General features: G+C 48.7%; 1 protein-coding gene across 1 annotated transcript in view; it reads right to left on the bottom strand.

Annotated features, from left to right (window-relative positions):
• Positions 1 to 1665: 1665 nt before the first annotated feature.
• LOC139244056 (CD209 antigen-like protein C) overlaps positions 1666 to 16759 on the bottom strand; it is a 71481-nt gene continuing 56387 nt past the window's right edge. The window contains exon 7 of the mRNA XM_070870957.1: positions 1666 to 1792. Within this exon, the coding sequence (XP_070727058.1) occupies positions 1666 to 1792 (127 nt within the window). The remainder of the gene's footprint in view (positions 1793 to 16759) is intronic.

Genomic DNA, 16759 nt, shown 5'->3' with positions numbered 1-16759 from the left:
CAATCTAATTAGGTGGCCCAGGTACCAGGTGGTCTCCCAGAAACCAGGCGAGCAGCTCACACACCTTCAAGGCACAAACTGCGAGAGTCTCACTGCAGGATTCCTGATGAGACGATTGCAAATGCCACAAGCAGAAGGATGGGTGATGCATTGCCCAGCGCTCAATATTGAACATTTCTTTAATGAGGTTGGACTTTGTGTCTTTAGCATTTGTAAATCGACCGACATAAACAGAGGTGTGACAGTTCCCCAGGACATAGCATGAACATACTGAGCAGGGACATGGATCTGCTCAAATCTCTACCTCACTCCCTCACTGGGCAGGTGCTTCTCACCAGCCACAGCAGAGAATCATTGTTGATTCGCAAAATCTGGAAATGGACAGATCTTTAACCTGTCACATGTGGGGAACTGTGACATTATCCACTTTGGTGGGAAGAATGGAAAAGCAGAATATTTTTTATCAGGTGGGAGACTAGTAAATGTTGGTATTCAGAGGGATTTGGGGGTCCTTGTACACGAATCACGTTAATTTGCAGGTACAGCAGCAATTAGGAAGGTAAATGGTATGTTAGCGCTTATTGCAAGGGGGTTACACTGTAAGAGTAAGGAGGTCCTGCTGCAATTATATAGGCATTGGTGAGACCACACCTGGAATACTGTGTATAGTTTTTGTCTCGTTACCTAAAGAACGATATACTTGCCTCAGATTGATAGATTTTTGGGCACAAATGGAATCAAGAGCTACCTGTATAGGGATAGTGCGGAAAAGTGGATTTAATGTAGAAGTTCAGCCGTGATCTTTTTGAATGGCGGAGCAGCTCGATGTGTGGTATGGCCTGCACTTGTCCGATTTTTTTGTTCTTATATTTACTGCATTGCTGTGCGTCAGAGGGTCAAGGGATCAAATTGTACCAGCCGTGTGGTTTAATATGGGCAGTGCCCATTAGCTGCAAAGAGAGACACGGCTGAGAAACTGGCAAAAAATGGTGAAGTGGTTGGTTGGTGAGCTGGTCTCGGCGTCCTGTGGCTCAATCAGAATTGGAACTCTGGCCTCACTGGCTCTAACACGGTGAGCTGGGGACGTCAGTCAGCTCGCCAGTCGCGGCCTGAACAATCCCGTCAGCCTCCGACACTCAGTCGGCCCACGGCTCCTGGGCAGGGGGGAGGGGTGGGGCAGAGGTGGGGCGGAGGGGCCCGGAGGGAGAGCTGTGAGGAGGAAGTTGGTTGGAGGAGAGGACGGTGGGGGGCAGAGGGGGAGCAGGGAGGGGCGAGGGGAGGAATGGGCAGCGCGGCAGCAGACGCGGAGGGGGATGGACCTGGGCTGGCAGCTTGCCTGTCTAGGATCAGATTTCATGCAATCATACAATCATAGAATGATCCAGCACATAAGGAGGTCGTTCGGCCCATCGTGCCTGTGCCGGCTCTTTGATAGAGCTATGCAATTAATCCCACTCCCCTGCTCTATCCCCACAGCCCTGTAAATATTTTCCCTTGAAGTATTTATCCAATTCATTTTAGAATGTGACTCTTGAATCTGAGAGCCCTGGCCACACACCCACCCAATACTAGCTCAGGGCTGCGTGCCCAATGTACACGTACTGAACAGTTAAAAATAGATTCACTTTCCACTTCGCACTGACTGTAACGTTGAGGAAAATAGCATTATGGTGATTTCTCACAGATGAAGGAATGTCTGGAACTGCACGGCCAATCGTGCCATCCGTGAGTTTCAGAGGCCACGGCACAGTCTTCATCTCCATTTTGATTGGGCTGTCCACTTGCCCAAAACCTGAATGAGAAAAGAGATGAATAGAACAGAATGAATGGACGGTTGGACACAAAGGCTGGAATTTTGCCGACGCTCAGAGTGCGGGTTTGGAGGTGGGTCCACTGTCCAAATCAAAAAGATTGACAGCGGGTCGGTATCCCGCTGTAAACCCGCCTCCTTGTCAGTTTCCCAAGTGTTGGGTCTGTCATTCCTGAACAGACCCAACACCAAGCGGCTGGTTAGCCAAGTTAGATAGTTAAAAGATAGTTAAACGATAGTTAAGCAGGATTTTACCATGTACTTACCATTTTAGCAGGTTTTTAATGAGTTTCTCGCAGCACAGTTATCACGTCAGGTAAGTAGGGTTGGGTGTTGTGAATAATTCACTAACCTGACAGCTGCAAATGGTCCATGAAAGCTCCCATTTCATAGGTCTTCACTTTCCAAGGTTAGAAGCAGTTGCTTACTGCAGTTAGAAGATAGATTGACCTTTATGCAGCTAGCAAGTGTTGGAGTAAACTCTATATCCAGTTGCACTTCATTGGAACAAGCTCTCACCATTGACGGATCGCTTCTGTCATCTCAACCTCACCTGCCATCTATTCCATCATCATCGGTGCCCTTGAAAATAATCTCACCTTGGCCCTCAGATTCCCAACACCAGCATTACCAGGCACACTAGCAGCACAAACATCCACACCAGCCTTCTCCACAATCAACTGATGCTGCACTATGTCCAGATTTGCTTCACTTAACACTGCACCCTGACTGCCACATATGCCCAGTTGGGAGCACCCCATACCAGCACCATAAAGCATCCCTACAATGTCCAAGCCATTCCTTTCACACTCATCACGATTGGGGGTGGGGGCGAGAGGGGTACCATTCACTGGAACTCACGAAGACACATTGAAAAATGCACACAAATCTGTCCAAGAAGGCAAAGTGGTGAAAATAAAGATTTCAATGCTTGACAGCAATTAACAGAAACTTTACTCATACATTCGCTAAAGCACCCAAGTGTCTCCCCTTGTGTATTGTTAGTTTGAATGATTGGACAAGGATGAGGGTGCGTGTGAGGAGTGGGTAGTGAGATGGGGAGGTGATAACGTAGATAGAGAAGGATGGGTGGAGGTGTAAGGTAAGTCGGTGTGAGTATGGAAGTACAGGAGTAGAATCATAGAAATTTACATCACAGAAGGAGGCTATTCGGCCCATCGTGTCCATGCCGGCCGACAAAGAGCTTTCCAGCATAATCCCACTTTCCAGCTCTTGGTCTGTAGTAGATTTTGACACTTCAAGTGTATATACAAGTACTTTTTAAATGTGGTGAAGGTTTCTGCCTCTACCACACTTTCAGGCAGTGAGTTCCAGATGCTCACCACCCTCTGGGTGAAAAAATGTCCCCTTAAATCCCCTCAAAACCTCCTATCAATTCTCTTTAAATCTATGTGATACGTCCTTACTACACAGTATAAATGCACACAAGGCCCATGCTTGAGCGAAGGTCAGTCTGTGACCTGTCCTTTATTCCTTCGCACTCAAGTGATGAAGGTGGGTGGAGCTTCCCCTTTTATACCTGAAGGTCCAGGTTAGGAGTGTCTCCCACCTAGTGGTCAGTGTTCTCACGGTGTACAACTTAGGTCAGTTTAGACATGGGTTACAATGCTGGTTAATACATGACACTATGCCCCCTGGTTATTGACCCCTCTGCTAAAGGAAATAGGTCCTTCCTATCCACTCTATCTGTGCCCACACTGCGATATGTGTGCGCACTAGGTCCATGCAGCAGAGCAGGTCTCCAGTTGTCCTAGTTAATCCTTGCCACTGGATAAAGGCCGAGCTCTGTCAAGCCCGTGTGGTGGCTGATGTGCAACGATCACCAAACGTTAAAAAAAATTCACGCACAGGCATCTTCCACTCCCTCAACTGGAGTTCAGGACTTGAACATCGGGTCCTTCATCGAAACATCTGTGAACTCTCGTGGAAGCAAGTCATCCTCGTTCGAGGGACCGCCTATGAGGATCTAGGCCTCTGATAATTTTATACACCTCGGAGCTGCCACGCTGCTCCCAGTGCGATATGTGCACGTCCTCGGTCTGCAGCAGAGCTAGTCTCCATTCGACTTGGTTAATCCTTGCCATTGGACCAAGACCTAGCTCTGTCAAGCCCGTGTGGTGGTTGGTGTGCAACGTCCACCACACGTTAAAAAAATCCACGCACATGCAGCTTCCACCTTTCAATATGCAGTTCGGGACCTGGAATATTAGGTCCTTCATTGAAACATCTGTGAACTCATCGAACGAATCCCTTTTTGGCGTGGAAGCAAGTCTTCCTCGATTTGAGGGACTGCCTGAGAAGAAGAAGACACCTCAATAAGGAATATAATTTTATACACTTCCGCCTCCTCTGCTCCAAAGAAAACAATCCCAGCCTATCCAATCTTTCCTCATAGCTGAAAATTCTCCAGTCCAGGCAACATCCTCGTAAATCTCCTTTGCACCCTCTCTAGTGCAATCACCGAGGCATATGAAAGCATGGGCCTTACACTAAACATCTGTAAGACAAAGTTCCTCGACCAATCTGACCCCACCATACAGCACTGCCCCCCCACCCAGTCATCAAGATCCACGGTGTGGCCCTGGACAACGTGGACCACTTTCCATATCTTGGGAGCCTATTATCAGCAAGGGCAGACATCGACAACGAGGTTCAACTCCGCCTCCAGTGCACCAGCGCAGCCTTCGGACACCTGAGGAAGAAAGTGTTCGAAGATCAGGCCCTCAAATCTGTCATCAAGCTTATGGTTTACGGGCTGTAGTGATACCCACCCTCCTGTATGGCTCAGAAACGTGGACCATATACAGTAGACACCTCAAATCGCTGGAGAAATACCAGCAACAATGTCACTGCAAGATTCTGCAAATCCCCTGGGAGGACAGATGCACCAACGTTAGTGTTCTGGATCAGGCCAACATCCCCAGCATCGAATCTGTCATGTATTCAACCAGCATTGTAACCCATGTATAATCTGACCTAAGTTGTACACTGTGAGAACAATGACCACCAGGTGGGAGACACTCCTAACCTGGACCTTCAGATATAAAAGGGGAAGCTCCACCCACCTTCATCACTTGAGTGCTGAGGAATAAAGGACAGGTCACAGACTGACCTTCTCTCAAATATGGGCCTCGTGTGCATTTATACTATATAGTAAGGACGTATCAATGGCGACAAGAAACTGGGATTTAAACCACGCGAGCATGGCCACTTGTCGAACAGACGAGAGGTACTGTGTTAAGGAATGGTTGGGACAGAGATTCAATATTGTTAAAGCAGCACACAGTTCTCCAGGCAGACAAGGGCAGTCGGGCATGCCCCAACATGTAATCGAACCCAGAGGGGGAGTTCGACAGAGAAAATGGCAAGCTGAACGGTGATTCACGCCATTGCAAGGGACAATGCGGCCAGTAATGGGGCCATCAACACCTGTTAATGGCACACTCAAGGACAGTCACAGGGGCAGTCAGGGACGATCGACTGGCAAGGGACCTTTTGTTTCCAACAGCAGCTCATGTTGGAGGCGTGGAGACACACACTCAGCCGGAGTTTGCAGAGATGAGCAAATTACCTGCAGAAATTGCAGAAATGAACGCTGGGGGAAATTGCTGGAAGCTGAAGTTCAGCGAGTTCATGTGGAGCACGAATACAGTTCATACACCAGGACGCCACCGATAATGATGAAAGTGCTCCTCAATGGCATCCCAGTATCAATGGAGCTAAATACAGGGGCCAGCCAGTCCCTGATGGGTATCAAACAGTTCGAAAAGTCGTGGGCGTCCAAGGCCAGGAGGCCAAAATTATCGCCAATTGACGCACAGCTACGGACTTACACAAAGCAGATCATTCCGGTGCTAGGCAGCGCCATGGTAGTCATGACCCACAAGGATTCGAAGAACAGGTTGCAACTCTGGATTGTCCCAGGGGACAGTCCCGCACTACTGGGGAGGAGTTGGCTTGCTGTCATGAACTGGAAATGGGGCGATGTCAATGAAATTTCCTCTGCGGAGCGAGTATCATGCTCACAGATCCTGGACAAATTTGACTCATAATTTCAACCCGGCATTGGCACTTTCATGGGGGCCAAGGTAGTGATTCACATAAACCCGGACGCCAGGCCAGTACACCACAAGGCCAGAGCGGTGCTGTACATGATGCGGGAAAAGATAGAAGGCGAATTGGACCGCCTGCTGAGGGAAGGCATCATCTCGCCAGTCGAATTCAGTGACTGGGCGAGCACGATCGTGCCGGTGCTCAAGGCGGATGGGTCGGTCAGGATATGTGGTGATTACAAGGCCACCATCAATTGTGTGTCATTCCAAGACCAGTACCCCTACCGAGAGCGGAGGACCTATTTGCGACGCTATCCGGTGGCAAACTTTTTTCAAAGTTGGACCTGACCTCAGCTGACATGACCCAGGAGCTGGCGAGTGAGTCGAAGAAGCTGACCACCATCACGACACACAAGGGGTTGTTTGAGTACAACAGATGTCCGTTCGGGATTTGCTCGGCCGCCGCGATCTTCCAACGAAATATGGAAAGCCTCCTCAAGTCGATTCCAGGGACGGTGGTTTTTCAGGACGACATCCTCATCACGGGTTACGATACTGAAGAACACCTCCACAACCTGGAGGAGGTACTACGCAGACTGGACCGGGTAGGGCTGCGACTGAAAAGGCAAAGTGCGTCTTCCTAGCTCCAGAGATAGAATTCCTGGGGATGAGGGTAACAGCAGACAGGATCAGCCCAACTGCGTCCAAGACGGAAGCGATCCAGAGAGCACACAGACCTCGTAACACGACGGAGCTGCGTTCGTTCCTGGAGCTCCTGAACTATTTTGGTAACTTTCTTCCCAAATTGAGCACGCTGCTCGAGCCGCTACACGTGCTCCTACGCAAAGGTCGCGAATGGGTCTGGGCGGACAGCCAGGAAAGGGCTTTTAATAGAGCACGCAATTTGTTATGTTCCAACACTCTGTTAACACAATACGACCCACGTAAGAAACTTGTGTGAACGTGCGATGCGTCGTCCTATGGTGTTGGGTGTGTGTTGCAGCATGTTAATGCCAAGTGTCAGTTACAGCCGGTCGCTTATGCCTCCAGAAGTCTGTCCCAGGCAGAAAGGGGCTACGGGATGGTAGAAAAAGAGGCCCTCGCATGTGTATATCCAGTAAAGAAAATGCACCAGTACGTGTTTGGCAGGAAATTTGAGCTGGAGACAGATCACAAACCCCTAATGTCCCTTTTGGTCGACAACAAGGCCATAAATGGAAACGCATCGGCCCGCATACAGAGGTGGGCACTCACGTTAGCCGCCGATGACTATACAATTCGGCACAGACCGGGCACTGAAAACTGCGCCGATGCACTCAGCAGGCTCCCACTAGCCACCACTGAGGGGGCTACCAAGCATGGTGCTGAGATGGTCATGGCTGTTGAAGCTTTTGGAAGCGAATGCTCACCCGTGACAGCCCATCAGATTAAAGTCTGGACAAATAGAGACCCGCTATTGTCTCGTCAAGAAATGTGTCCTGAATGGGGACTGGGCAGCCAGGTACAGGGCATGCCCTGAGGAATTTAAACCATTTCACAGGCACAGGGATGAACTCTCGATTCAGGCCGATTGCCTACTGTGGGGAAACCGCGTAGTCATGCCCCAGATGGGAAGAGAGGTGTTCATCAGAGAACTCCACAATGAGCACCCGGGCATTGTCATGATGAAGGCAATTGCCAGGTCACACGTTTGGTGGCCAGGGATAGACGCAGATCTGGATCTTTGTGTTCGCAGGTGCAACACGTGTGCCCAGCTGGGCAATGCGCCCAGGGAAGCCCCCCTTAGCCCCTGGCCATGGCCTGCCAAGCCTTGGTCACGCATCCATGTGGACTACGTAGGTCCTTTCATGGGGAAAATGTTTTTGGTTGTATAGATGCCTACTCCAAATGGATCGAGTGTGACATTTTAAATTCAAGCACATCCTCTGTCACGGTAGAAAGTCTACGGACAATGTTCACCGCCCACGGTCTACCGGACGTCTTGGTCAGCGACAATGGCCCTTGCTTCACAAGCACTGAATTCCAGGACTTCATGGCAGGCAATGAAATTAACCATGTCAGAACCCCACTGTTCAAGCCGGGCTCAAACCGCCAGGTGGAACGAGCAGAGCAGATAATCAAACAGGGGATGCTCAGAATCCAAGGGGGTTCCCTACAATGGCGCTAATCACGCCTCCTGTTGGCCTTTCGATCCCGACCACACTCGCTCACAGGGGTTCCACCCGCAGAGCTGCTCATGAAAAGGACGCTCAAAACCCGGCTATCCCTTATACACCCCAACATGAAAGAAATTGTCGAGAGCAGGCGCTAGCCACAATATGACTACCATAACAGGAATGCGAGGGCACGATGTATTGATGTAAATTATCCTGTTTTTGTCCTCAACTACGCTGCAGAGCCCAAATGGCTCGCAGGCCAAAGAGGGAAATAGGATTCTGGTAGTTAAACTTACCAATGGACAAATCTACCGCAAACACGTGGATCAAACAAAAAGAAGGTTCAGCAACCCCATAGAAGAAGCAGAGGAAGAACACGACGTAGAGTTCACTCCACCACAGGTGACCGAACACCGGAACCAAAGGGAGGAGAGCCCAATCACTGTGGGCAGTCCGGACAGGCCTGAGGCACCGCAAACAGCAGACACTCAGGCCAGCGCCCAACAACCGGAGCCCCAACTCAGGCACTCTACAAGGGAGCGTAAACCACCAGAGAGACTCAACCTGTGATCCCAATAAGACTTTGGCGGGGAGGTGATGTCATGTATTCAACCAAAATTGTAACCCATGTATAATCTGACCTAAGTTGTACACTATGAGAACAATGACCACTAGGTGGAAGACACTCCTAACCTGGACCTTCAGGTATAAAAGGGGAAGCTCCACCCACTTTCATCACTTAAGTGCTAAGGAATAAAGGACAGGTCACAGACTGACCTTCTCTCAAGAATGGGCCTTGTGTGTATTTATACTGTGTAGTAAGGACGTATCAGAATCACTGACCACACTCGACCAGCTCCGTTGGGAGGGCCACATTCTTTGCATGCCTGACACAAGACTCCCAAAGCAAGCGCTCTCCTCGGAACTCCTACCATACAACACTGCCCCCCCACCCAATCATCAAGATCCACGACATGGCCCTGGACAGCGTGGACCACTTGCCATATCTCGGGAGCCTATTATCAGCAAGGGCAGACATCGACGACGAGGTTCAACTCCGCCTCCAGTGCGCCAGCGCAGCCTTCGGCCACCTGAGGAAGAAAGTGTTCGAAGATCAGGCCCTCAAATCTGTCACCAAGCTTATGGTTTACGGCTGTAGTGATACCCGCCCTCCTGTATGGCTCAGAAACGTGGACCATATAGAGTAGACACCTCAAATCGCTGGAAAAATACCAGCAACAATGTCACCGCAAGATCCTGCAAATCCCCCGGGAGGACAGATGCACCAACGTTCGTGTTCTCGATCAGGCCAACATCCCCAGCATCGAATCACTGACCACACTCAATGAACTCCGTTGGGAGGACCAAATTCTTTGCATGCCTGACATAAGACTCCCAAAGCAAGCGCTCTCCTCGGAACTCCGACAGGCAAACGGGCCCCAGATGGGCAGAGGAAACGTTTCAATGACACCCTCAAAGCCTCCTTGATAAAATGCAACATCCCCACCGACAACTGGGAGTCCCTGGCCAAAGACCGCTCTAAGTGGAGGAAGAACATCCAGGAGGGCGCTGAGCACCTCAAGTCTCGTCACCAAGAGCATGCAGAAAACAGGTGCAGGCAACGGAAGGAGCGTGCGGCAAACCAGTCCCACCCAACCTTTCCTTCACCTGTGACCGAGACTGTAATTCCCGTATTGGACTGTTCAGTCACCTCAGAACTCACTTTTAGAGTGGAAGCAAGTCTTCCTCGATTCCGAGGGACTGTCTATGATGATGATGAGTGCAATCACATCTTTCCTGTAATGTGGTGACCAGAACTGCACGCAGTACTCTAGCTGTGGCCTAACTAGTGTTGTATTCAGTTCAAGCATGACCTCTCTGCTTTTATATTCAATGCCTCGGCTAATAAAGGCAAGTATCCCGTATGCCTTCTTAACCACCTTATCTACCTGTCCTGCTACCTTCAGGGATCTGTGGACATGCACTCCTAGGTCACTCTGTTCCTCTACACTTCTCAGTGTACTATCCTTTATTGTGTATTCTCTTATCAGGTCCCTCATTGAAAAACCTGTGAACTCATCCTTTTTGGTGAGGAAGCGGGTCACCCTCGGTACGAGGGACTGCCTAATACTATACTATTCTCTGACCTTGTTAGCCCTCCCCAAATGCATTACCTCACACTTCTCTGGATTGAATTCCATTTGCCACTGTTCTGCCCACCTGACCAGTCCATTCCTGCAGCCTGCAACTTTCTTCCACATTATCAACTACATGGCCAATTTTTGTATCATCTGCAAACTTCTTAATCATACCACTGCATTCAAGTCTAAATCATTGATATATACCACAAAAAACAAGAGACCAAGTACTGAGCCCTGCAGAACACCACTGGAAACAGCCTTCCAGTCACAAAACACCCATCGACCATTACCCTTTGCTTCCTGCTTATGACCCAATTTTGGATCTAACTTACCACTTTGCCTTGGATCCCATGGGCTTTTACCTTCGTGACCAGTCTGCCATGTGGGAACTTAGCAAAAGCTTTGCTAAAATCCATATACAGTACATCAAACGCACTAACCTCATTGACCCTTCTTGTTACCTTCTCAAAAAATTCAATCAAGTTAGTCAGACATGAGCTTTATAACTGTACTTAGATTAATCCCTGTTTTTCTAAATGAAGATTTATCCTGTCCCACAGAATTTGTTCCAATAATTTTCCCACCACCAAGTTTAGGCTGACTGGCCTGTAATTACTCAGTCTGTTCCTTTCTCCCTTTTTAAACAACGGTACAATTTTAACAGTCCTCCAGTCCTCTGGCACCATACCTGCAGCCACAGAGGATTGAAAAATGATGGTCAGAGCCTCTGCTATTTCCTCGCTTGCTTCTCTTAACAGCCTGCGATATATTTCATTCGGGCCTGGGGATTATCCATTTTAAAAGATGCTAAACCCCTTAATACTTCCTCTCTCACTATGTTTATTTCACCTAATATTTCACGCACCTCCTCCCTGATTGCATCGCCTTCTCTTTTGTGAAAAATGATGTAAAATACTTATTCAGAGCCATACTCACATCTTCCAACTCCAAACACAGATTACCTTTGTGGTCTCCAATAGGCCCTACTCTTTTTGTAGTCATCCTCTTGCTCTTAATGTATTTATAAAACATCTTTAGGTTTTCCTTGATTTTACTTGCCAATATTTTTTTATGCACTCTCTTCGCTTTCCTAATTTCCTTTTTAATTTCACCCCTGCAGTTTCAAAACTCCTTGGGTTTCTGCAGTATTGAGCCCTCATAAGTCTCCCTTTTTTTTCCTTTATCCCACCATGTATGCCCCTTGATATCCAGGGCTTCTCGGTTTGTTAGTCCCACCCTTTTTCTTTATGGGAACATACTTGCGCTAAACCCTCAGGATCTCCTCCTTGAATGCCTCCCACTGCTCTGACACCGATTTACCTTCAAGTAGCTATTTCCAGTCCACTTTGGCGAAATCACATCTCAGTTTAGTAAAATTGGCTTTTCCCCAATTGAGGACTTATATTCCTGGTCTATCCATAACTACACTGAATCAAACTGAATTATGATCACCAGCACAAAAATATTCTCCCACAGGTACCCCTTCCACATGCCCAGCTTCATTCCCTAAGTCCAGAATCGCCCCTCCCTTGTTGGGCTTGCTACGTACTGACTAAAAAGTTCTCCTGAATGCATTTTAGGAATTCTGCGTCCTCAATACTCTTCACACTAATTTTATCCCAGTTAATAGTAGGTTAGTTGAAATCCCCTGCTATTACTGCCCTATTTTTGCCCATCTGCCGCCGCTGGAAATGTTCCAATCGCCGCTGGAGGGAGGGTGGAGGCTCGATAGCCAAGTCCAGTCGCTGCAGGAGGCCCAGTCACCGTCGCAGGAGGCCCAGTCAGGAGGCCCAGTTGCCACCAAGCTCATGGTCTGCAAGGCTGTAGTGATACCCACCCTCCTGTATGGCTCAGAAATGTGGACCATGTACAGTAGACACCTCAAATCACTGGAGAAATACCACCAACGATGTCTCCGCAAGATCCTACAAATCCCCTGGGAGGACAGACGCACCAACATTAGTGTCCTTGACCAGGCCAACATCCCCAGCATTGAAGCACTGACCACACTTGATCAGCTCCGCTGGGCAGGCCACATAGTTTGCATGCCAGACACGAGATTCCCAAAGCAAGCACTCTACTCAGAATCCCTTCACGGCAAACGAGCCAAAGGTGGGCAGCGGAAATGTTATAAGGACACCCTCAAAGTCTCCCTGATAAGGTGCGGCATCCCCACTGACACCTGGGAGTCCCTGGCCAAGGACCGCCCTAAGTGGAGAAAGTGCATCCGGGAGGGCGCTGAGCACCTCGAGTCTCATCGCCGAGAGCATACAGAAATCAAGCGCAGACAGCGGAAGGAGCGTGCGGCAAACCAGTCCCACCCACCCCTTTCCTCAACGACTATCTGTCCCACCTGTGACAGGGACTGTGGTTCTCGTATTGGACTGCACAGCCACCGAAGAACTCATGTTAAGAGTGGAAGCAAGTCTTCCTCGATTTTGCGGGACTGCCTATGATGATGATGATGATAGATGATAGTTTTTGCAGTTCTCAGAAATTTGCCCACATATTTGCTCTTCTATCTCCCTCTTCTATCTCCCCCTGTTTGGGGGTCTGTAGTACACTCCAGCTGTGTGATCGTCCCTTTTTGTCCTTCAGTTCAACCCATAGGGCCTCATTTAATGATCCTTCCAACATATCACCCCTCCTCACAGCTGGAGTTGTTTCTTTAATCAATACTGTGACCGCCCCTCCTTTCTTTTCCCCTCTCTATCCCATCTGAAAATATCCAGTCAGGCTTGATCTGCAAATTCGCAGATGATACCAAGATGTGAGCGAGTGTTAGGAAGACACTGCTCAACAGCTTCAGGCGGATCTTTATGTCATGCATTCAACTATCAGTGTAACCCATGGAAAGCTGACCTAAGTTGTATACCGTGAGAACATTGACCACAAGGGGGTGAACTTGTGGGAGACACTCCTCACCTGGACTTTTAGGTATAAAAGGGGAGGCTCCACCCACCTTCATCACTTGAGGTCTTGGTAATAAAGGTAACTGGTCACAGAGTGACCTTCTATCAAGTATGGGCCTCATGTGCATTTATACTGTATAGTAAGGACGTATCATTGGCGACAAGAAACTGGGATCTAAACCATGCGAACATGGCCATTAGCAGCACAGAAGAGAGGTACTGTGTTGGTGATGATTGGGATGACTTTATTGAGAGACTATAGCAAAGTTTTTTGTCACTGAGGAATGGTTGGGACAGGATTCGGCCGACAAATGCAGGGCTCATCTCCTGACGGTTTGTGGATCCAGAGCGTGCTCCTTGATGAAGGACCTTCTAGCGCCAGAGAAGCCGGCGGACAAGACATTCGAAGAGCTCAGTAAGTTGATCGGGGAACACTTTAAACCGGCGAGCAGCATGCACATGGCGAGACACCAGTTTTACACACACCAGCGGAAAGAAGGGCAAAGCGTTCCAGACATCGTGGCAGATTCCCGGCGACTGGCGAGCCTATGTAAGTTCCCAGATGCATGCAGGGCGGAGATTCTGCGAGACATTTTTATTGAGGGCATCGGGCACGCTGGGGTTTTCAGGAAACTGATTGAGACCAAAGACTTGACCTTGGAGGCGGCGACTCTGATAGCCCAGAAATTTATCTCAGGGGAGGAAGAGACCAGAATGATGCATGTCAAAAATCTTGGCTCAAATGCGGCAAACGACCAGGGAGTCAACATTGTTGACGCGGCACACAGTTCTCTAGGCAGGCAAGGGCAATCGGACATGCCCCAGCATGTAGTCGAATCCAAAGGGGGAATTCAACAGAGACAATGGCTAGCTGAACGGCGATTCATGCCATCGCAATAGACAATGTGGCCAGTAATGGGGCCAGCAACACCTGTTAATGGTGCACTTAAGGACATTTACAGAGACAGTCAGAGACGATCGACTGGTAATGGACCTTTTGTTTCCAATAGCGGGGGTGGAGGCAAACACCCAGCCAGAGCTTGCAGGTATCAGCAATATGCCTGCAGAAACTGCAATGTCAACGGTCACTTGGTGCGTATGTGCAGGAAGCCTGCAGCCAGGTTGATGTACGAGGAGGACGGGCCTGATGTAGGCCCTACGAGGCCAAATGAATACTGGGGGAAATCGCTGGAAGCTGAAGTTCAGCGAGTTTGTGTGGAGCACATATAGAGTTCATATACCAGGACACCACCAATAATGATGAAAGTGCTCCTCAATGGCATCCCAGTATTAATGAAGCTAGACATGGGGGCCAGCCAGTCCCTGATGAGTATCAAACAGTTCGAAAGGTTGTGGGTTTCCAAGACCAGGAGGCCAAAATTATTGCTGATTGACGCACAGCTACGGACATATACAAAGGAGATCATTCCGGTGCTGGGCAGCGCCACGGGAGTCATGACCCACAAAGATTCGGAGAACAGGTTGCCACTCTGGATTGTCCCAGGGGACGGTCCCACACTACTGGGGAGGAGTTGGCTTGCTGTCATGAACTGGAAATGGGGCGATGTCAATGCAATTTCTTCTGTGGAGCGAATATCATGCTCACAGATCCTGGACACATTTGACTCATTATTTCAACTGGTACCGGCACTTTCATGGGGGCCAAGGTGGTGATTCACATAAACCCGGAGGCCAGGCCAGTACACCACAAGGCCAGAGCGGTGCCATACGTGATGCGGGAAAAGATAGAATGCGAATTGGACTGCCTGCTGAGGGAAGGCATCATCTCGTCAGTCGAATTCAGTGACTGGGTGAGCCCGATCGTGCCAGTGCTCAAGGCGGATGGGTCGGTCAGGATATGTGGCGATGACAAGACCACCATCAATCGGGTGTCACTCCAAGACCAGTAACCGCTACCGAGACCTCTTTGCGACGCTATTTGGTGGCAAACTTTTTTCAAAATTGGACCTGACCTCAGCTTACATGACCCAGGAGCTGGCAAGTGAATTGAAGAAGCTGACCACCATCACGACATGCAAGGGATTGTTTGAGTATATTTGGGATTGAGTCCATTTGGGATTCGTTCGGCCGCCGCGATCTTTCAGCAAAATATGGAAAGCCTCCTCAAGTCGATTCCAAGGACGGTGGTTTTTCAAGACGACATCCTCATCACGGGTCGCAATACTGAAGAACACCTCCACAACCTGGAGGAGGTGCTACGCAGACTGGACCGGGTAGGGCTGCGACTGAAAAAGGCGAAGTGCATCTTCTTAGCTCCAGAGGTAGAATTCCTGGGGAGGAGGGTAGCAGCAGACGGGATCAGACTGATAGAGAATTCAAACAGGCTGCATTCAGACAGGATGCGAGAATTCACAAACCCCAAGCCAAAGCTGCTATGTGCAACTCAGCATGTTGCATTAAGTCATTAATCAACTTGACATTTTAGGACCTTTGGTAGCGAGCCAATTAAAGGTTAACAGTATATCAATTGAGCCAATAGGTCAAAGAAGGCGCGTTCTTTTCTGTAAACTGTGTCAGGTATAAGAACAGCCATTTTGGCCATGTGGCCTCACAAAGACAAAGGAACTGGCAATCAGCCAGATGCTTGTTGCTGCTGCCAGAATAAAATTACATTAAAACTGCAACCGGAGTTCGCATTTCATTGAAAATTAAGAGATCTAACAATTTTGGCATCACGAACACGATCGCTGAGGAAAGAAACTGAATTTTGGACATCGGACCTGCATACTGAGGTCAGGACTCCTCTTTATAAAAGTCCTCGGTCAAAAGTCTAAATTTGCCTCTCCTTCTACGCGATTCCGAAAGCATCCGGTTTGCGAACCCTCCGGTTGGTAGTCGGCTCGAGGTCCCATAGACGTCTAACTTCGGCGGTGTGTTAGTTAATTAATCACCGACCCACTGATCGGCTGGAAAGCCTACGACTCGAGACCCCAGTAAAGAAATAAGTATTATGGCAGCAGGAGATAAGAGCAAAGAATTGCCTACAACTGTTAAAGGTGGGCAGGCACCACTTGAGGTTTCGATAGATGAAATCCTCCAACAGTTGAAAGAATACATAGAGCAACAATTCGACTTATCTAAAACTTGTGTTAAGATCGAACAAAAGTACGGAACCTCCAAAGGACAATGGTCCTTGGACGAGATTAAAAGGGTCTGGGGAAAAACGACCTGTATGAAAAATAAAGAGCGAATCCGATGGTCCCTAGCCATTGTGGGACAGATCTGAAAGCAGAATGAAATTATAATGTGTTCCCAACATGATAGGGACCTGACCAGTACAAAGGACCAATTGCAAGCTATGCACAGCTGCAACAGAAAAGACTTGAACTTGAAAAGTCGGAAGTGGAAGTTAAAGATCTTAAAGGTGAAATTAAAGAATGGAAAAAATAATTCGGTCAAGAGACAGTAATAGGAAAAGGAAAATGTATCGGTCAATTCCCAGGGTACCCATGTTTGGATAAATTAAAAGTGCAAACCCGAGGACACGGCCGAGGAATAGATACGGATTCTGAATTCTCTGACGATACAGGGTCGGAGGATGAAGAATTAGGGGTGCGCTTTGCCCCATTTAAAAAAAGACGAGTTGTAGTCAAATCAGAAGAGACTGCGGATGAGGGCGGAACCAAAAAAACGAGGAAAAGGGTGT

The sequence above is a fragment of the Pristiophorus japonicus genome, unplaced genomic scaffold (genome assembly GCF_044704955.1).
Source record: "Pristiophorus japonicus isolate sPriJap1 unplaced genomic scaffold, sPriJap1.hap1 HAP1_SCAFFOLD_201, whole genome shotgun sequence".
Taxonomy (NCBI): domain Eukaryota; kingdom Metazoa; phylum Chordata; class Chondrichthyes; family Pristiophoridae; genus Pristiophorus; species Pristiophorus japonicus.
This window is presented reverse-complemented; position numbering and strand designations above follow the sequence as displayed.